This window comes from Prinia subflava, chromosome 9 (assembly GCF_021018805.1).
Source record: "Prinia subflava isolate CZ2003 ecotype Zambia chromosome 9, Cam_Psub_1.2, whole genome shotgun sequence".
NCBI lineage: Eukaryota > Metazoa > Chordata > Aves > Passeriformes > Cisticolidae > Prinia > Prinia subflava.
In genome coordinates, this window is record NC_086255.1 from 4,020,127 (window position 1) to 4,042,089 (window position 21,963).

At 40.6% G+C, this 21,963-nt stretch overlaps 1 protein-coding gene across 1 annotated transcript; it reads right to left on the reverse strand.

Moving 5' to 3' along the window:
- Nucleotides 1–9,693: 9,693 nt before the first annotated feature.
- BUB3 (BUB3 mitotic checkpoint protein) lies at nt 9,694–21,529 on the reverse strand. Its single transcript, XM_063405139.1, has 9 exons — nt 21,423–21,529; nt 21,140–21,257; nt 18,818–19,012; nt 18,217–18,286; nt 17,042–17,193; nt 14,236–14,394; nt 12,784–12,961; nt 12,030–12,246; nt 9,694–10,031 (listed from the first exon to the last, which is right to left on the reverse strand). Exons 2-9 carry the CDS (start codon nt 21,146–21,148, stop codon nt 10,022–10,024), a joined length of 990 nt encoding a protein of 329 aa, XP_063261209.1. The 5' UTR covers nt 21,149–21,257; nt 21,423–21,529; the 3' UTR covers nt 9,694–10,021.
- Between the last annotated feature and the right edge of the window lie 434 nt (nt 21,530–21,963).

Sequence of the window (21,963 nt, forward strand, 5' to 3'; positions counted from 1 at the left end):
AGATGCTGACCCTACCAAACCCTGAAATTAACATTTTTTAAAGCATGTAAATAGCGTGATCAACTTCAAAGGGTGTAAATGCAATATATTCACATAGGAATATACATCTTCATACTAATAAAGCTCCTTCCATGTACTTATTTTCCAAATGTGCCATTGCCAAGATGAGCAGGGGAAATTTTCCCAGCTGGCTGCAAAAGTGTCTCTTCCAAACACTGGAAATAGGGGAGCCTGGTGCCTTCCTCATTTTGACCACAAACCTGGCTTTTAGAGAGCTGAAGGTAAGGGAGATAAATCCATCCCTGAATTTCCTGTAAGAATTAGACATTTAAATGGCTCTAAAAATGGCAATTCAGCTCCCAATGCAGAGATCATCCTTAGCAATTCCACTTGCTGATGGCATTCCATTCATAATTTTTACAGGATTTTAAATTTTAAAACAAAACACACCCACCCCCCCCAAATAAAAAGAAAGAAAAAAAAAAGAAAAAAGAAAAGAAAAAGAAAAAGAAAAAGAAAAAGAAAAAGAAAAAGAAAAAGAAAAAGAAAAAGAAAAAGAAAAAGAAAAAGAAAAAGAAAAAGAAAAAGAAAAAGAAAAAGAAAAAGAAAAAGAAAAAGAAAAAGAAAAAGAAAAAGAAAAAGAAAAAGAAAGAAAAAGAAAAAGAAAAAGAAAAAGAAAAAGAAAAAGAAAAAGAAAAAGAAAAAGAAAAAGAAAAAGAAAAAGAAAAAGAAAAAGAAAAAGAAAAAGAAAAAGAAAAAGAAAAAGAAAAAATAACAACAGACAAAAATCAGCTCATCAGAGTAACAGGAAGGAAAAAACACTGACAAAATGTTGGGAACTAAGAGTAATTAAAATCACTGTTGATTTCCTGTTTAGTGGAGTTAAATGCTGCATTATTGTTGTTAACTTTACGTATCCTGCAGCTTTTCATTCATTCCAATGACCTAAATGTTGTACTGTGCAAGAAATCTATGAACATTCATCTAGAACTGAAAACAGAAAGTCCCCCAGCATTTAATATTACAACGTGCATAAAAATAAATTTAATTAGTCACCAAGGAAGGGGGGAAGTGTTAGTAAAACTTTATAAAGATAATTACCTGATAGAAAAAGCACCTAACAAGACCATTCTGTACTGGATATTATCCAGGCAAAAAAAATTAAACCTATGTTGCTGCTTCAATACCATCTAATACTAGGAATTGGCAGAAAAACATCTATTCTATGAATAATAGCTCAACAGTCCCAAAGGACATCAATACATGAATAAGGAAAAAAAATCTCAAGCCTTTCCAAAATGGTGCTAATGCTCCACTGAAACTTAATTTTATAATTTACTGGCAGTCAAGATGGCAGGAAATAAAATAATTTGCTATATATTCTGCACAACAAACCCCCTGCTTTTCCTGGGAAGGGTAATTATCCCTAAAAAAAAAAAAAAAAAGAAAGAAAAAATACGACATCTCATATTAAGCTAAAGTCTCATCAAGAAGAGAAAGAGTGCCTCATTACATGTAATTACCAGGGAATTAGAAACATCATTTAACTAAATGAGCGAATAATGCTCAGGATATTGAAGAAACTTGCCTGCACTTCTGCAGAGCACTCTAAGTCCCATTACAAAAATTGCACCTCTTTAATGGAATAATTTTAGGCCTTGTCTGCCTTGCTTTAAAAATAAAGAGCCTCAGAGAGGCAGAAAGAGGCTGAAACTACCATAAACAACTGTTGAAAAGAGCTGCAGAGTAGGAGTAGTCTCTACTGGATACCATGATTTAAAATGACTCATAATCTAACATAATCATGAAAATTAAACCTAAGGACTTGGGTGGGAGGATGGGAGAGAGGGAGGGAAACTAATTACCCTTTTTAATTGTACTTACTCTAGACTACAATGTATTTATAATTATACATTCTAGATAACGGGTGAAAGATTTTAGGTTAAAGGTAAATCTTACAGAGAGGCTGCTGCATCAGAAGCTAAAAAAAAATAACCATACCTGCTGGTGGATACTTGCTGTCCTGCAATGCAATTTTTTTCTAATAGTAAAGAGTTACTGGGGGAATTAATAATGGCCATGATCATTACATGCAAATGATATAAACCACAGCCTCTGTTTTAGGAGTTTAAAATTTTAAATAAATATTTCTGTATCTGTAAAGGTGATTCTGATGCTGTAACTACAAATAAAATCTGGAAAACCTTATTTACCACCATTTTGATGCAGAGGTTGATGCTGTGCCAGGACAAACAAGGTTTTCCTCACTGAGTTTTGCCAGAGGAATTGTCTCTCAGCCTTACAGCAAGGCAGTAAACTGAAATTAAATTCAACTCCCTCGAGCTGAAAAGGTTTTGGTCAGGTTTGGAATCCTGGTTCCACACCTCTCCACAAAGAACTGAAAAACTGAAGTGATGCTACAACAAAGTCCCACCAAAATGTCTTCAAGTTGATGCACAGGAAAAGCATCACTTCTTTTTTTTTGATTTTTTTTTTTAATAAAACATCCTTGGAGAAATGAAAAATGCAGAGAAGTAAAGCAAGAAACAAGGGATACATGTAATACATCATCTGAACCATGTGTGCTTCCTCTATTAACATTTCCATCCTTCATTTCCTTCTCTCCACACAAACAAAATCCCTCACTATAGAGATTCTAGGCAAACAAGGGGATTTTTTTCTTTACAGCAACCAGTTCCACAGCAGAACAAGCTGCTAGCAAAACAAATACTGAAATAAGAGGAAGAAAAGGGCACTAGAGCCCCAAAGAGTTGAATCTGGACATCTCCACCGGGTAAAGCAGGATCACAGAAAATTGATGATTTTTGCTGCTTTTGAGATCATAAACTCAGACTGTTCACAGAGGCTTGGTTTGCAGTCAGAACTGCAAACAAAAACCTGCTTGTTTGGGGTTTTTATTTTGTTTTAGCTTGGGATTTTGATGGTGATTTAGAAGATAGTCCAGAAAATGGCTTGTAAAAAGGTGATGGTTCCATTCAACCTTTAGTGCCTGTGCCAGTTAGAAGTTATACTTGAATTATTTCTGATCGTAGAAGATGAAACGTTAAATATTTAAACACAAATTACCAGTGAGGTGGGGAGGGAGAGTAAACAGAATTATGTGGAGACCAGCGAGATTTCCAGAATGTGGAAAAAAATAAGACAACCCCTGACAAGAGGAGAGAAGAAATTGGTTAATTAGCAGCACTAAGGTGGTTTAAACAAAAGCAGGATGGGACCATGTTCCTTTGGGGTAATGCAGCTTGCAGGAAACTCCTGGTGCTAGAAGAGGAAGCAGCATCCTGCAAACTGCAGCAGGGAACCCTGGCACTGCCAAAGGCTGCCCGAGCTCAGCTAATGGGGATGGAAAATCCAGGGTTTATCCCATCCTTGGACACTCCAAACAATGGCCCCAAGAGGTTTAATCCTGCCCAGGGCTGAGGAGGATATTGTGTATCATGGATGCTTCAGCCACAGGATTGTTCTGCCCAAGTAATTGAAGGAGGAGACTGGACTCTTTAACCTTAATTGATTTTTTTTATTCCAGTTCCCTACGGAAATGAGGTTGGTGCAATGAAATTGGCTGTGTCTGTCTGCCCGTCCCCTGCTCCTCTCATCCCCCTAATAACTTGGGAACTGAGAGACAATTACAACGAGCTGGGCAGGGGAAGGAGGGCTCAGAGCTATCAGATTCCTGCAGCCCTCATGAAAGCAGGCAGCCAAGCAGAGGAGACAGCCTTTAATAACGTGCCCAGGAAATCTACCTGGGAAAAGTTACTGTGGGTTCAGTCAAAACTTGATTTTCCAAGAAAGAACAATCAAAAGATCCAACTGTGTAGAAAATTCTGCAACTCATTGAATTACTTGCTCCCCATATAGATAAATTCAGTTTTTCACAGATAATCTCAAGACCAAGACAAAAAAGACAACACAAGTGGAGATCAGGAGAGAAAAAAGACTTTATTTGCATTTGCTTCCATGCTGATTTCCACCACCATCAAAAAATAAAAAGTATCCCTCCAAATACATCCATCCCCACCCCATCCTTACAAATCTCCCCTCTAACCCCATTATCTGCCTAATTAAATTTTGGGTGTATCAAACTGTTAGGCCCATCTTTCAGGAGGCTGCGTGCTTCAATCACAATTATGTGCTGCATATTTCATGATATATATCTTTTGCGCATAATTAGGAATAAAAAATGTAATCCCAAAAAGATGGTTAATAATTTAAATCCTGAGGATTTTATTAAAAGCATCTGAGCATTGCAGATGACAAGGAAAGAACAGTGACTTCATTATAACCAAGGGAAAAAAATCCAAGATTTAAGCACTTTTTTTTTTCTTTTTTCACACCAAGGCCTATAATCCTAAAAACAAATAAAGAGGAACAGAGAAATATGTCAGCCCTGATATATTCCTGCAATTTAATCTATGGTATAGAGCTGAGGGTTCTGCACATAAGATATTTCATTTGAAAAGTTTATCTACAAATATTTCTTAAAATGCTCCCTTCCAAAATTTCCTTAGCAGAAATTAATATTCTCTGATGGAAACAGAGCACTTTTCTCACTGCTCAGGCAGCACCACCCTCCAGAGCCTGTGTGTGTGTGCAGGCCACTACACAAAGCCTTCACACAAAAAATCATCTCAACACTGAAAATATCGGTGGGAGAGAAACAGCCAAGATCATGTTGTCAAAACAATTTGTAAAATTCAGGAGATTTATGCTGTTTAATTAGAGTCTGTGCCACCAGTTGACATCTTTAAGGGATGCAGAGGAGAGCAGACATTATCACCAGCAAATGAAAAATTAGAAACAGGGATTATATACATATTACAGCAAACTGGGACTGGGAACAGGGAGGCCATTCCCATTTACAAATATCCTACATTTGCTCCAGAAAAAAAACACCTGCAGCTTCTCCACAGCCTTGCAGCAAGCTCTGAGCATCCTGCAAGCCCCTGATGTGCACTGCAGCTCCCCAGAACCCAAAATGTCTCTGTGGGACAAGAAAACTGATTCATCAATATGAGGCATCAGAAACCAGGGGCATGCAACATGGTAAAAAAAATTATATATACATTCATGTTTTATTGATGTCTCCACTCTCTTGACTGCTGCACAGGCTACAGCCATGCCAATTTTTTTTTTTTAGTTTTACAAAATAAGTTATAAATTCTCTGCTTAATACTTCTTGATAGTATTTGATTTGCAGAGCCTGAATTTTTTTTCCTGCCTAAATAATACTATGTAGAAACACAATAGTACAGTTTATTATTTTTAAAAGTACAACATCTAATAATGCTTGCACTTTCTACTTCCTTCCTGTCACATCTCTCCCTAACTAAAGGAAAGGCAATCTTGGCATTTTATTGGAATCTCTCTTGCCATGTAGCACTCCTAAATATCAACACACCAGTGTACACTGGTGTGATCATTGTATAAAAAGAAACTGCATTTTAAAAGATAGATTTAAATATTTTTTTACAATTTGGTTTCATCTACCTTTACACAGAAGCCCTGGCCATTCAATTGACCAAAAAATTACATCACGGGACTAAAAAAGATTAACTGAAATAATTCCCCACAGTAAGTCTACAGCAGAGGCAAAAAATTAAACCAATTATGTGCACTAGGAATCAAGACATCTGTCCAAGTCCTGCCTTTGCTCTGTGACAAGGAAATTCACTTCCTTATTCCGTGCCTTTGTTGACATCTCTGGAATGAGAATATTTCTTCTCTCTCCACCTTTGTCTGTCTTATCTGTTTAGGGAACAAATTCTGCAGGCAGGATCACCTCTGACAATGCCCCCGTGCCGAGCTGAGAATGAGGCAATCGCTGCCTTTGTTGCATTGTTGTGGCTGCAGCAAACACAAGCAGGGAAAAGCAACCCCGGCTTAGTTTAATTATCAGGAAATCTTGGGCCTAAGTGAAGGAATTATTGCTGTGTTTCTACTTGAGGCTACCTTGCTGTGTTTTTCCCAGAATAGAATACAGTGGGATTCTGCAAGTGGGGAATGGATTAAACCACACAACTCTGCTGCTCTGCTGAGTTCTGCTGCTGCTGATGGTGAAGCTGGGTGCAAACTTAAAGTTATGGTAAGGCTGATGTTAATGGAGTGTTTACATAGCAAAGGAAAGTCAGCTACTCTTGATTAACCTTCATTCAGGAATCAACCCTAATTCAGAATGAACCCAAGTCGAGAAATGTCTACAAATCGATGCATACACTGATTTTAAGAAATAGAGAATCACAGAATGTTTGGGTTGGAAGGGACTTTAAAGGTCTGTCATGGGCAGGGACACCTTCCACTGTCCCAGGCTGCTCCCAGCCCTGTCCAACCTGGCCTTGGGCACTTCCAGGGATCCGGGGGCAGCCACAGCTGCTCTGGGCACCCTGTGCCAGGGCCTGCCCACCCTGCCAGGGAACAATTCCTTCCCAAAATCCCATCTCACCCTGCCCTCTGCCGGTTTAAGGTCATTCCCCTTGTCCTATCACCCCATGCCCTTGTCCAAAGTCCCTCCCTCTCCCTCCTGTCAGCCCCTTTTAGGTACTGGAAGGTGCCATAAGGCTGCAGAGCTTTTTCCCAGGCACTGTCCCCTGGCTCTGGGAGATCAGATCCCACTGCCAGGGGACGCTGGGGAGCAGAACAACCACAAGGACAATCAGTACTGCCTTATCTTCCCTGCCCAAAGATGGAACCAGTTAAAACCCCACCATTCCTGGCAGCCACTGGTCTAACCTGTGCTCAAGAAATTCCACAGATGGAGACACTGCAGCTTCCCAAGGCCATTTATTCCTGGACTTAACCATCCTTACAATTGAAAAGTTTTTCCTAATGTCTACACTAATCTCTGCTGCAATTTAAGCTCATTATGCCTCCTCCCAGTGGACATGGAGAACAGTTTATTCCCTTCCACTCTGCAGGTAATCACGGGAGACTCTGAAGACCCATTACCTCCCCACCATGTTATAGCATTTGTGCTTCTCATGCTATAGGAAAATGTCTGATACAGCGAAAAACTGCACATACAGCCTTAGGAAAAAAGAGGTATTTCACTGAGAGAACCCTTAGCATATCAGTTATAAGAATATCTGGGCAAGGCCCGACTTTGACTCCTCATTTCTAAATTCTACGTGTCTAAAAGCACTTAAAACAAAGAATCCTGACACTTTTCAGGGCAAATGTCACATGCTGGAGGAGCAGAAGTCCTATCAGTTGTGTATTGGCTAAAAAATGACTGCCTTTGTGGTTGATTATACTGAACAACACGAGAGCAGCTCCTGGTGTAATCACCAGAGCAGATGTCTGCTGGACCAAAGAAAGGGGTTCTGCTCCACACCCCTGACACCAATCCCTGAAGGGGGATGTGTCATTTAGGCCAAATTTGCAAGAGAACTCAGTGGTAAACTCAGCTTTTGGGCAACCATCCTAACAGATGCAGCAGTGGAATTACTGCTGAACCTGGGGACTAAGTGACTGCAACTACAGAAAATCTGCCATTCTCAGGGCAGTGAAACCACTGGGTGTGAGGCATACAAAAGTGTGAGGCAGTTAAGACAGAGCTGGCAATACCTACACAGCTTTGTAAAGTCATCCTCAACAGCATCACTTCAGTCTTTGCTGGGGGCTCAGAGCTCAGCTTTGACTGGTTTTGCTTGGGAAAACACCCAGCTAAAGAAGGTATTTTTTTAATATTTATTATACTTGCAGCAGCACCAGCTCTAAACATCCCACCTGAGCTGCAGCAGAGCTCCAGACTCAGTAAGCACACATGGACTATCCTGAAGGACTGGCCAACAGAAAGAAGTACTTACCAGCTTGCTTTTGTGACATTCAGGGCACAGATGCCACTTGGCTTCTAATACCACAGTGTTATGAGGCTCTTGTGAGAGACAACCCTGGATATTCACTGCTGCCAGCAGTCAGTGGTGATTGATGACTCTATTACAGTGATGGCTGTGGCTCCATGTTTTCTCCACGGCCCTCAACACCAGCCAAAAAGCAGGGACTTAAGGAGCTTTTTCAGCTCTCAATTCCTCTATCAAGAGTCAGTACATCCTTTGTTCAGCTGCTTGTTACAGAAGTCAGAAAATGCTTGTTTCATGATTCCTCCAGCTTATGAACCTCTGCCTTGACCTGCATTTCTAGGAGAGTGCTAATAAAAGGGAGATTAATCTTGCAAAAGAAATATCTGTATTTCAACTGCACACTGTGATATTTCTACCCAACACATGGACACAGCTGCAGCCCTGACCAACCAACATTCATTCTCCCTACTGTTTGTCTCACTATTTTGTTTGTTTCAAGCATTAACATAAAACACCAACTCACCACAAGGAGTTCTCCTCTGGGTTTTAAGCCAAAAAAGAACCAGCAAGTCAAATCCACTCCCTCGTACACATACTGGGCTAACTTTGTCCACTGGAACAGGCAGATCTCAGCACATTTACAGGTTTTCTCCCCAGTACCAACCACTGAAAAGCTGCACAGGTGGCATCATTTCCTAGTCATATTATGGTTTCCTTTGTCAACCAAAGTATTTGGAACTCCCCTGTTCTGTTTGTTTTGCCCTATGTTCTCCAGCTCTTACTTCACTTTATTCCCCACAGCTCTGTACCTGTAACTCCCCACTCTATCCTCTCTCCATTTCACATATTCCTTTTTCCACATCATCACTAAACCACTTTTTCCTTAGTCCCAGCCTAATTCTGCCTTTACACTTTTTTTTTTATTTGGACACATCCTCACTTCTTTTTTTTTATTGCTCTGCTAGTCACTCTCACAGAAACCTTTAGCTGCTATGATTGGGCTCCAATTGGCCCTCTTTAGCAAAGCTAAAATTCTAAAACAATAAAACACCTAAACACCAAGGAGTTATGACTTCCTAAGCTGACATCAAAAATTCAACCTCTGCCCAACATCAGCCACGTAACCCTCACTGCAAAAAAGCCAATTAAAACTGCAAGGCACAGGGGTGGTGCACAACTACCAGAACAGAGGCTGGAGGACACTGTGGTGAGGGCATTATTCATATTTACCTCAGAAAGATCTTCATCTTTTCCAAACCTATCAAAACCAGTTTCTATTACCAAAGAATCCACATCTACCTCATGACAAACTACAAAATATTCCATATACAACCCATTTACCATGTCTGCCTGGTAACAGCTCGAGTTTGTCAGATTTCTGCACACACAGAGCTGTTTCCTCTCCATCACCACCTTCTCTGCAACGATCTGGGCCCATTCCTGTTGTCAGCAAGTTTGTTTTCCTACAGGTAATAAAGTGCTCCCACAGGCACTGATAGAAGAGAAGATGGAAGCAAAGAATGAATCCAATCTCCAATCCAAAATACCCACACCTCAAGCACCTTCCTGGAGCCTCAGCTTTTCTGTCCCTCCTTAGTAATCACTGTAAAATAAATATTTCAGTAGTAACACCTGACACAAGTGACCAGGAGAGAAGTCTGAGTCTGCTCTGCAAGCAGAGTTCAGTGAGACAGCTTTTAGTGGTAACACTCAACAGAAATCATGTCTTTTTATTTCCCAGTTCATCTCATTGGAAAAAGATTAAAGATTCAGAAATTTTTCCATCAGGAAGATCTAGAACTCAAGAACTCCTGCAATTTAAGGGTTTGGTCTCAACATTTGGTTCACAATGAGTAAAGGCTGCTACACAAAGTTTTTGTTTTCAAAAAATCTATACATATTTATTGAACAAAGAAGAAAGGAGTGGAGGTTTTCATAATCAGATACTACAAAATGTCTAAATTTTTAAAATGTTATCTACAGGACTGAAGTAATTCAGCTCCAGACAGCAGATAAAGAAAATAGTTTCACTAACGTTATAAGCAGGCAAGGAATGACAGATTTAGACAAACTACAACAAACAAACAAACATTTCTTAATTAAAAAAACAGGAGTACAAAGATTGTTCTTCTCACTTCTCGTGTTTTAGTGGAGCCTTGTCAGGAGCAGGTGAGCATCTCTTGTAGAGGAGTATCACCAGTAGTCTAAGTAGACCTGCAATAAATAAACTCTGTTTTAGCAAGACTATTTAGAGCAATCATAAGCAGGTAGAACATTCAACATCCTAGGAAAGAAGAAAGCCAGCTTTCACTTCTACCAAGATACAGAATGTAAGGGTTTAATGATGAAAAAAAAAAAGATTTTTATATAATATGGCACCATCTTGATGCACTAAGAATGCATTGTGCAGAAACACTGTGACTCAAATTAACATGCAAAAAGATCACTATGAAACTGCCATTAGTCTTCTGTCCTAAGTAACTTATTTTTAGAATAAACCAGAGATGACTCACACTACTGAACCACTACAATATACCCATCATTCTTAGTGCCCTAAGGTTGGCACAAGCAACTTGTAAATGTCAGAAAAGCATATAAACCTCGTTAATGTTTTCAGAAATTCATTTAAAGATAGAAACAGGTCCAAAAAGATGCCTGCCTAAATGCATTGCAATTACGTTACAATTATTTTCCAAATACACAGATATGCTCTGTCTTTTCTCAGCTCATTACTGACTCAAACAATTTGCCCTTCTGGGATCAATTGTTTGCTAATAAATAATTGTTTACAGTCACAAAATGATATTAAGGAGTATTCTTATTAGTTTTCCTTCTACAGCCTAATAAGATTCCAAACTAGCTGATTCCCAAGAGTCTAACCTTAACCTTGCTGTGTTTAACAGCCCAGGAAATGATGAACCATCTGTTTCAGAAAATAATGGAGGGCCGAGAGGAAATATTGTTTAATTGTAGATTAACCTCCTTGTACAGCAGAATGAAGCATACACAGAATTAGCAACTCTAACTAGCAATGAATAAAAACCAAGAAACTGAAAGCAGTTCTTACTGTCAGAAAACCAACAGCAGCAAGTATTCTTTTATCAACTTTGAAAAACACAACAAAACAAAACAACTCATAAATGTATTTAACAATTTTTTTTAAATATATATATTTAATTACCATTTTTGGATTTTTCCACTTGAGGAACTCCCAGCAATAAATACTAAAATATTTCTGGCTTTATTTTTCTAGGAGCATCAAAATTACTTTAAAATAAATACCTCCAAGTGAGAGATGTGGAAGTTATACAATAATAAATATCTTCATAGGTATAGAACAGCTGCTCCAAAGCAACAGACAAGTCACTTAAGGGAGGGGAGAGAAAGGTCTTGAGGTTTTAAACTCAAGGAATTTGATCATTTATGCATCTGTTTTCACAGCCACTTTTAATAATGGAGACAACCTGATAAGGTGTAAGACAGATCGAGTACTAGAAGAGGAAAAACCTAGCAGTGATAAAGAACAGGAATTTGAAAATAAAGCCAACTGCTCCTGTGCCTCCATCATTAAGGGCAGCACAATTCTGCAGTGGGATGGCAATTTTTCTATGTAACATTCATGCCAAAGCGAGCTGAACAGGAATTTTTACCTCCATCAATCAGTTTGCCTGGTTTTGACAGCAATGATGACAGAAAAGTGTGTTATCAAAGGGCTGTGGCAAACTCCAACACCCAGGAACTGAGAGAGCTTTTCCTTGATTTTACACAACCTTCCTAGAGCAGAATCTAAATTCACTGCTCACTCTGACAGCTGGGTGCATCTTCAGTGTGACAGACCGCATTCATTCCAAGTTTTAAATATCCAAACACGCTAACATTTACTCCAATAAATTATACCTGAATCCTTCACTCAATTCCTGAAGCAATGAGCTCGCAATACCTCTACAGCTTCCTATAATAGCACCTATTGAAAGAGGGTAAGAGTTTGACATTCTTCTCCCACTAAACAACCAGGCACAATTTTATCCATCAGCCGTCTATCAACCTACGGATATTGAAAGCTTGGGCGGAGGAGATAACATCGAACCCAGCCCTACTGTCAAGCCGCGCTATCTCTTGCCATCAATAATGCTATTCATGAATTTAGGAGAATTAATAAACCTGGGGGCGGGGGCTGGGAGAGCCTGGATTGCAGGCGGGGCAGGGACTCACTTGGGCTTTGTCTCGGCGTCGGTGACCTGGCGGATGTAGATGCCGTCCTCGGGGTGCTCGATGTCGTCCATCTCGTACATGTAGGACGAGGCGATGGCCAGCGTGGTGCCGTCGTTGCTGAAGGCCAGCGAGGCGATGCTGGTGGGGTAGCGGTGGAACTGGCACAGCCTCTTCTTGTTGAAGGGATCCCAGATGTTCACGAAGCCGTCCGAGCCGCCTGCGAGGTGGTGAAAGAAACCCCTCTGTGAGTTGTGATTGAGGGAGAGGAATAAAGCTGAGGAGATGCGGCGCAGGAAAAAACAAAGCTACTCGTAATGACTTTGTCGGGAAAAACACTGCGTTGATTCATTCAGTGAAGAGCACAATGAGCATTTCCCAAACTCCCTGTTAAAGCAGTTAGCTGGAGAAAAAACTGCAATACAATTTTATCTCAGAGCCCTCTGAATTCCAACAAAGTGGTAAGGCAGAAAAAAGCTTCCTGAGAGGGATTCTCACTGCATCACAGCTTTAAGCTGACAGTGAGACTTGTGATTACATCTGCAGGTCCAAACACAAGCTTGTCTTTGGGGGAAAAAATATTAAGAGTAAAGAACTCTCACTACATCAAATAATTTTAAAACCCTGCTTATGGCATGAATACAATTTAAATGCTTAAAAAGTCAAGGCACTGACTTGCCTTGACTTTTGAAGTAGAGGCTGATCTGATCAAAACTAAAGGAACTGATGGAAGTGTTACAAAGAATTGACTATTCACCTGTAGCAAAGGTGTTGTGGACATTGTGGAAAGAAATGGCATTAACTGGATAAATCTGCTCGATGTTATTCTCCTTCAAACGGTGACATTTGAATGCGTATTTCTTCTTCTGGATTTCTGGGCTTGGATCCAAGTATTCCACGGCTACACGACCTTCAATAGAACTTAAAACATAACCCTAAGAAGAAAAAAAAAATTGTTTTAGAAGTTTACAGCTGGAGAAAAGACTGCAATACAATTTTATTTCATAGCCTTCTAAATTCTAAGAAAGTGGTAAGGCAGAAAAAAGCTTTCTAAGAGGGACTCTCATTGCATCACAGTTTTAAGCTGACAGTGAGACCTGTAATTACTTCTGCGGATCCAAACACAAGCTTGTCTTTGGGGAAAAAAATGTCAAGAGATAAGAACCCCTTGCATTTGCTCACCTGCCCCCAAGGCCTAAATATCTGAAATAGGAGAGATACCCACAGGACTATTTAGTTTCAGAATTACATTGCATTAAAATTAGTTCAGAGCTTTATACTAACAACTAAACACTCAAGCTGAAATAGTATTTTCAGTGAAACTTGATTACAAGTTGTGCTCACTTATCCAGTTAATTACAGACCTGTCTTGGAGCAACCTGAGATGCTTTTATTATCACTTTTGAGTTAAGTCCATAATAGATCTTTTCAGAAATAGGATTGCAATGATATCTAGCTATAACAAGGCTCTTTAAAATCCACCCTACAATACAATCTGGAAGATCAGCTTGTTTTACTATAACTAGAACTGAAAATGGACAAAGCATTCATGCCAGTTCAAGAACAAGTAACTAGGTCTTGCAATTCCTGTACTATCACTCTGTACAGGAGAAAATTCCCTTACAAATTAGTTTGGCAGAGAAAGCCAATCTTCTTGCTTTCCTTGAAAAAGAAATACCACAGACACACCACGTTAACTCGCACAGAACAGCTGTAGGAGCACCTGAATTGCACAATTCCCCCTGGATAATGGATCCAGGGTTCTGCAGTGCATGCCACAGACTCGGGCAGAAAAAAAAGAAAAATATATAAACGACATTCATGCAGTTTTAATCCTGCTCCTGCTCACAGACTGTTCAAGAACTCCGGGTTGCAATGCATAAAAATTGCTTAGGAACCACCAATTCTGGCTTTCTCTCTTCTACTGCAACTAGGGAGGGGAATAATGTTTTTGAATTACATGTCAACACTGTGATTCATTAAATAGGTTATTTCTAAAAAGGAGGAACAAAACAACAACATAACATGCTGGTAAATCTGTGGCAAACATTGCTAAGCTGCACTAAAAGAATTAATGTACCACAGGAAGCCTTCCCCCTCCCAAAGTTTGATTATAAAACACACCCCCACTGACAACTAAACTTGAAAATAAACCTCATTTTCCAGAAGATTATTCAGCAGAAATGTGACTGCTGCCATGCTCCCATACCTGTTTGTTGGGGAAGGCTCTGATGCAGCGGGTCTGGTATTTCAGGCTCGACTCCCTTCGCTGCTGAACGTATCCCATGTTCCTCAAATCCCACACCAGCACCCTCCGGCCTGCTGTCCCCACAATCAGCCTGTCCCCAGACACAGAGAGGGTGTACACCTTCCAAAAAAAAATATTGACAGCATTTAACATCAGCCTGAAAACCCCCTGCTCCTTGGACAGAATAAGCAACGAGCACTAACACCACTGGTGACATCTCCCATGGAATGCACAGCAACAGAATTCCCCTCAGCTTTAATTTAGAACCCAAATTTGGGATAATCAGCAGGAATGTGCAGCTAGTTAGTGAGAACATCCTGATGTAGCATTCAAAAGCTCAAGAACTATTCCAAGCATTAAATTTACCAAAATTAATGGCAAAAAAACCCCCATACAAAGGAGCAGGAGGGGAAGTGATGGGTATTGGAATTAATCTCTGCTTGGTTTTGCATTTCCACTGTCAGTTCATGATCCTGCAGTTTGGTCCTACAAAATCACATCACACATCTTCTTCTCTGTTTTCCTCCACCTGGTAACCAATATTTTTCATTATAAACTGAATATTTTGAGTTGAGCTTCATGTTAATAAAACAAAATAAATTACCAACAGATCATTAAAAAAACCCACATTACTTTGTATACTTTAATAAAGGCAAGTGAATTTGAAGAAAGCAATACGCTTGACATATTAAAAAAAAAAAAGATAATGGCTTGGAATTTTAACTCTATCCCAAAACTTGGCTCAGTGAGGAATTCTGGCTTATCACATTTCACATGACAATATTTAGTGTGTGAACTGTTGTTTCCAAGTATTGCTTAGGATGCAGTTTATCTGGTAATATGTTAAAAAAAACCAAGAAAAACGAAAGAGGTTTAGTAAAAAACCCTGTGCTATGGAATGAATTCCAAGTTGTTGATCCATAAGCAGATGGAATCCAGTTACCTACAGCTGCCACTGAGCTGCTAACAAGAGCAAATGATGAGAATGAGCTTTTTCCAGTGACCAAATGCAGCCAAACACACAGGAAACAGATCCTGGGTATTCCTCAGATCAGGAATGAAAGGTGTAAGAGATCTGGTATCCTGCCAGAGGGAATCAGTTTACTTTTGGCTGGTGCTTGGACGATTTCATTTGGTTTCACTTTCTGGTTTTCTGATGAGGCCCAGCAAAGCTGCTTGGTTCTGGTAAGACTGCACTGAAACATCAGACACAACAACTTTTCTCTCCATTTGCTACAAATACATTCTCAAAAAGTTAATTTCTAATAAAAAGCTAAGCAGACATGCATGTATGTATACATACAGATAAAAAAGCTTCCTGTCACCAATCCTCATCCACCCAGCATGCTTTTTTCTCTAAAATGTGATTACTGACCTCTTAAGAGTGAGATTTTAAGACAGAAAAAGTTTAAAGTATTCACACAGGAGTTGCCCAAAATTTCTGATGATCTCTAACTACTCCTAAAAAGGGTAAGAAAACTTTGAGCTGATAGTAGTTAAACCTTTTAACAAGACAGGTTTTGTTATTGATGTAAAAATTGGTCCAGAAATATTCATAAACACTATATAAAACATGTTTGTGTACATACAGGGAAACAAAGGCATAAAGAACATGAAATATCTTAAATCTTCTTCACAAACTGATGTCACACCTGTACAGTGAGTGTTCTTTCTCCACCACACAGCCATAAATCAAATGAAACCGTTGTCATGCAGTGGAGTAGGTGTACACATTCATCAAAGGCAGCATTAAAAAAATGACATAATGAACCTTGCTGAACCAATAAGCAGCTTGATTCACTGTGCCTGTCCATTATATGATATTCTGTCAGCAATTTATCACAGTTCTTTACATGCTACATACATCTATAAATCAAAACTAGAAATAATGCAATTACTTTATTCTGCACAAAGGTCTTGCCAGAAGTAGATCCAGCTCTGCTGGAACAAAAGTAAGAGCTGTTTAGGGGCAAAGGGAAGGTAATGATGGCTCATAATTAGGACTTGACAATAGGATGTCACAGTGCTAAATGAAATTTTTAAAAGGTACAGGCAAAAAAAATATTCATATGTAAAATCATCCAGCAAGCCAGCCTGTGTTTAGGAGTTTATGAAAAAAAACAGGAATTCCTGTTAGTTCTTTCAATGACACTGCTGTAAGCAGCATTAACTCATCATGTGGCCATTAGAAAAAGCTGAAGACAGCAGTCCATTTTATCTTATTTCTCTGAGTCTCCCATTAGCACAGAGGATTTCAGCTTCAGGAGAATATCCAAATTTACTAGGCATTAATACAAAACAGGTAAATCACAATACAAGCAATTCTGTTCAATGTTTTGAATACAAGTAAAAAACCAAAATATTGTTTCAGGCAACATAAATGGCCTCCTACAGAGATATTTTTTGTGCACATTCCAAAACAATCAGACCTTAGGACTGCCAGGGTTTGATATACCTAAAATCTTAACATTTAAGGAAATCAACTGTGCCTATTACAATTAAGCCAAGATAATTTGTTTTCCTTCAAATTTATTCTAAATCTTAAGAATGTGGTCCAGCACAAGCACCAAGAATTAAGGAACGTTGAGGAAAGCTAAAAACCCTCACCAAAAATGGCAGTACATTCTGAATACCAATCTTTTAAAATGCTACCCTTTCCCCCAGTTTAAAAACCACTAAATATAAATATAACCTCACAAATTCAGCTCCTAGCTTCACAAATCCAGCCCAAGGATGCATTATCTAACCCCTGGAATGCAGCACATACCTTTTCAGGCTGGGAGAAGGTCCCTGCATTGCAGGGAGTTCTGGGATCCCAGAGTTTGACTGTTTGATCCCAGCTGCCAGTGACCATGACATTCACCTCTGGGCAGTACTCCACACACCTGATAGGAGCATCGTGGGCACCAACGAGGTTTTCTGTAAGAAAACACAACGTTACTGCAACTTTACTGGCCCTACAAACTGTCAGATGTGTGAAATAAAGAATAAAAAAAAGAACACAACAAATAAAAAAAAGGGCACAAGCATTTTCTGACATTCTAAAAGTGCATTCATATGCCACAAGTCTCTGTAAGGATAGTTCAGCCCTCAGAAGCACAACTTTTTCAAAGATCAGGATTGTTACATTTAAAGTTACGTCTCTTGAGCGTAGGATTTGAGAATTTTAGGCAGTCACTGAGAGATTTTTACAGGTATAAAGCACCAGCTGGTATCACACTGACAAAACACTAATACAGAAAGCAACTTAAGCTTTTGTACATCAATAACATGACAAGAGAAAGCAATTAGTATTACATCTTAATAAAAATATTAAAACACTTGTAGCAAGTCAGCTATGGCAGAATTATTCGAGCTTTTTGGTACCATTACTGCACACACTCATTTGTCAAGCTCTGGCTATTGACTGGTGCTGGTGATTGGCTGAAATTTGCCTTTCTCTAGCACTCTAAAAACACACAAAAAATGAGATAAACCAGTTCCATATTTTGCATCAACGAGGCACTGGAACTGTTACTCTCAAGCAATGTTTTCTTAGAAAAAAACTGTAGTACAAGGCCATGCTTGACCAAAGCAAAAGCTTTATAGATCCTCTGCCATGAAAGATCATTCTAAATACATTCAAACCACAAACCTCTGAAAAACAACGTGCTCAGTTTTAGTTCAGCTTGGCCACTCCCCCCTAACTGAGCCACTGCAGCTTATGGCAGAGCAAGATATCATCAGAAAACCAACTCAAGGCATCCTGCAAGCAGCCACCAAACTTTCTGGCAATGCCAAATTCTTCCAGGTTTTTAGGTGGTTCTTATTAGGGTCACTGGTTATTCTGGCAGATACTGAAATATCCCCATCTAAAGAACCTGAAGAATATTCTGTGCACGTAAGTACAGAAATCTGAAGCTCAGGCAGTTGCTGACAGCATTCAGAATTCAGTGTGCTCACCTTGGTCCGTGTTTAAGTCATGCATTTTCAGCTGCTGATCCAGCCCCCCACTCCAGGCATGGGTAGGATCCTATAAAGTATAAAATTTACTTTATTAAGTTTCCATGGCTGCTCTGCATTCAGCATCCTAAACTCACAACAAAAGACTTGCTCGCAAGAGTTTTGGGAAAATAGGAACTAAGACACAAATGTTAAGGTCTGACCCAGATTTAAACAGACAGAAGCTTTACAAAATGTTTAAGTGCTTTGAGTGATGTGAATTTCTTTCGTTTAAAAGGTAAAACTAAAATTAATTTTAAAAAGGCAGATAGAGGCTACACCAAATAATTTCTGTTTCTTCATATTTTAGTGACCAGCAACCTAAATCCCATCTAGGTGCAGGGTAATCCTAAAACTGATTTAGAAGGGAGATACCATTTGAGAACCTGAGTGTTGATCCGCAGTACAGCACCAGCCACATGACAAAACATCCAGTGAAAAAAAGCACAGGTAGGCTTTTAGGCTTTTTTGCCCCTCTTTAATTTCAAGAACTGACAATTTCTCATACTTTGGGCACTCTGCAGCTGTAAAATAATAATTAAAAAACCCCTCCCACACTTACATAAAAAGCACAGTCCAGGACAGCTCCTGAATGCTGATATTTGAGTCTCATGGTGTTGGCAGGGACATCATAGAGCCGAACAGTTGTGTCCCAGGATGAAACGAGCAGAAACTGAGATGTGTTTGGACTGAACTTCACTGATGAAATCCCATCATCCGGAGTCTGGTTGAGTTTGAACTCGTTTGATCCCGTCATCTGCACACAATAAGGCACAGAGGCAATTTTAGTGACTCCAAGAACACAGGCCTAGCAAGAGAACAAGACTGAGCCCTCTGAAAGGCAGCCCAAAGCAGACCTGAAAACTTTTACACACCCAAATTTCTCACAAACTCTAAAATTCAAGATGCAAATCCCTGTCCAAAACCTCAATAAATGCCTTTCTCTACAAAGAGCTTTTACATACCAAAAGCAACACAAATAAAGAACACAAAAATGTTATGATCACCATTATAATCTATAAGCTTAGATATTGTTACTCACAAATGTATTTCCCTCACTCTGCTGAGTGTGTGGCTGTGTTTTTCAAGTAAATATTTATAAGTTATTGTGAACATCAAGAAGTTACTTTAAAAGCCCATATTAGCAGAAAGGAAGTGGATTTGAAAACTCAAGAAAGTGTTGATTTGTTCCTGGATTGGTATGATTGTCATACACTTCCAAGAATTGCAACTGGATCATCTTTTATATGGTTTGGGCACTGTGCAACTTTCAGACCTTCAGGTTTCCAGAAGTGCTGTGAAATATGTGCAACAAAATGCTTTAAGACTGTTCTTCCCCCTCTCTTAGAATCCAAAGGGCAGGCAAAGAAAGGAAAGGTATGTTTTGTGAAGTGCTGAAATGTGGAGTGACCACGGAACTGGGATGTGACCAGGAAAAAGCATCAACAATTCAACCAAAGAGCACGGACTCAAAGGCAAATGCAGCTCTCCCATTCCAGGAGCACTTTGTTGAAAAATTCCAAGGACAGCAGAAGTTATGAACTGCAAATTTCAGCTGGGAAACAGCTTGGACCTTACAAACACTCTAAAAGAAGAAACTACTGGTTGCACATCCACCTACAAAACAACCAGAGCCTCTTTTCAGGGCTTCTCAAGGCCTTCACAGCACATTTCCCTCCTGCCAAAGGGAATTAGCTCAGATTTTCTGGAGCAGTGTCACAGAATTTGTATGTACAACTGCAAAGGTAAGATTACACCTCTGAGAACAAATCAGGAGACAATGAGCAGATGAACCAAGGGCAGGGTGCAAAGTTAGGGCACAATGGATCCAGGTCAGTGCTTGTCAGCAACTAAACAATCATCAAGTTGTGCAATAAAGTGAGGAACACACATTCTTACACTGGAGAGACTTCCTGAGTAGAAGCTTTGCTCTCCAAGATATCCTCCAAAAAAAACCACAAAAAAACACCCACTGTGTCAACATAAAGTGCTATTTCTGCTATTTAACCAAGAAGTGATGGGGAAAAAATCTTTTAGTAACAGAAAAGCTTCTTTCTGAGCCCCCTTTTTAGCCCTGCTTTGGGAACTCTTGGGAAAAGAGAGGCTCGAGGTTCTGCCACACATCTTTCCATGGGAAAGCTACTTGGAACTCAGCAGCACCTGCTGAGGATGTTCCAGATGCTGGTCCAGAGACACAAAATCTAAAGAACAACTAGGAAAATTAAATTGGACAAACTTATTGCTGTGTCTACTTTGGCCAGAAAACTCAAAAAAATAAAACATGAGGTTTGAGGTACAAGTGACTGTATTATCTGAGGCCTGGTACAAATTATTAACCAGCCCAAAAGCAACTCCAGCAGGCAAAGCCACTTACACAAGAAATCTGGAGGAATGTCCCAAAGACATTTTTATCCAGAACTATGTTTACAGTATCAGAATTTAAGTAGATCCTGGCTGGTAAAAAAAAAAAAAAAAAAAAAAAAAAAAAAAAAACAAAAAAAAACACAGCCCCAGAGCTCCACATTTTCACAAAAACAGCTGCTCCACAACCAGGATTGCCAAACCACAGCGCTGTGCGGACAACAAAGTCCTGGTAAAAAGTTGAGGCACCGTAAGAAGAAACTTTTAAACATTACAGAGAAAGCACATGCTGCTGAAATGGCGAATCTGACTTAACTACGGCGTTCAGTTTTGAAAAAAGAAAAAAGAAAAGAAAAAATAGTAAATTTTAGTGAAGAAGCAAGAAATCTGTGGTTTTACAGCTCCTCTCGGCACGGGTATCGCTCGCCCGGACGGAGCTGCTGGAACAAAGCAGAACGCTGCGGTGAGAGCCTGGGGACTCCCCGCCCGCGCTTTTATTCAAAAAACACGACACTCAAAGTACCGTTTTCATGCTGAACGAGCTCCTCCCGCTGCTCCACGGGCCGCCAAGGAAAAGCTTTCGGAGTTACGGCAGCCCCGAGGCCTCGGTCCCCGTGAAGAGCGCCGGGATGTGGAAGATGCTGCGGGAAGGGAAGAGAGTGAGGAAAGGGCCTGGGAACCACCAAGGAGGGAGGAGGGCGCACCGGGGAACGCAGACGCGGCCGGGACGGGAGGGTGAGGCCGTGCCCAGGGTCCCGATCCCCGGATCCCCAATCCCGGATCCCCAACTCCGGTCCCGGCCTCACCTCAGGCTCCGCCACCGCCAGGGCCCGCGCGCGCGCACTGCGGCCCTCCCCTCGCGATTGGCCCGTTCGAACGCGCGTGGCGCTGCGTCCCTGGCGTGCGGCGCGCGCCCGCCGCCGCGGGGCGTGCCGGGAGTTGTAGTTCGCCGCTCCCCGGGGCAGCGGCGCCGTGTGGGGCCGGTCCCTGCTCCCCGGCCCGGCCCGTAACGGAGGGGCCCGGGACATGCCCCCGAGGGGAAAGAGAGGCTGCTGCTGGGATTTAGCAGTGTTAACGGATAAAACCCGAAATACCAGTTATCACCCCTAAAAAAAAAAAGAGTCCGAAAGGCGGAGCGACGGAGCGGGGCTGTGTTCCCCACCCCGGCTGCCGCTATCCCGGGGCAAGGGGTCTGCGGCTCAAACAGCGGCTGTGGAGCGCGGGGAGAGCGTTCTCCTCCCCCGCACGGAATAGCGCCTTATTTATCCTTTCGGATGTTTTATTTCTCTGTTTTTCGGGGGGTTGTTTTCGCTGTCCTCGTTGCTGTTGCCCCGCTCGGTACGGGCC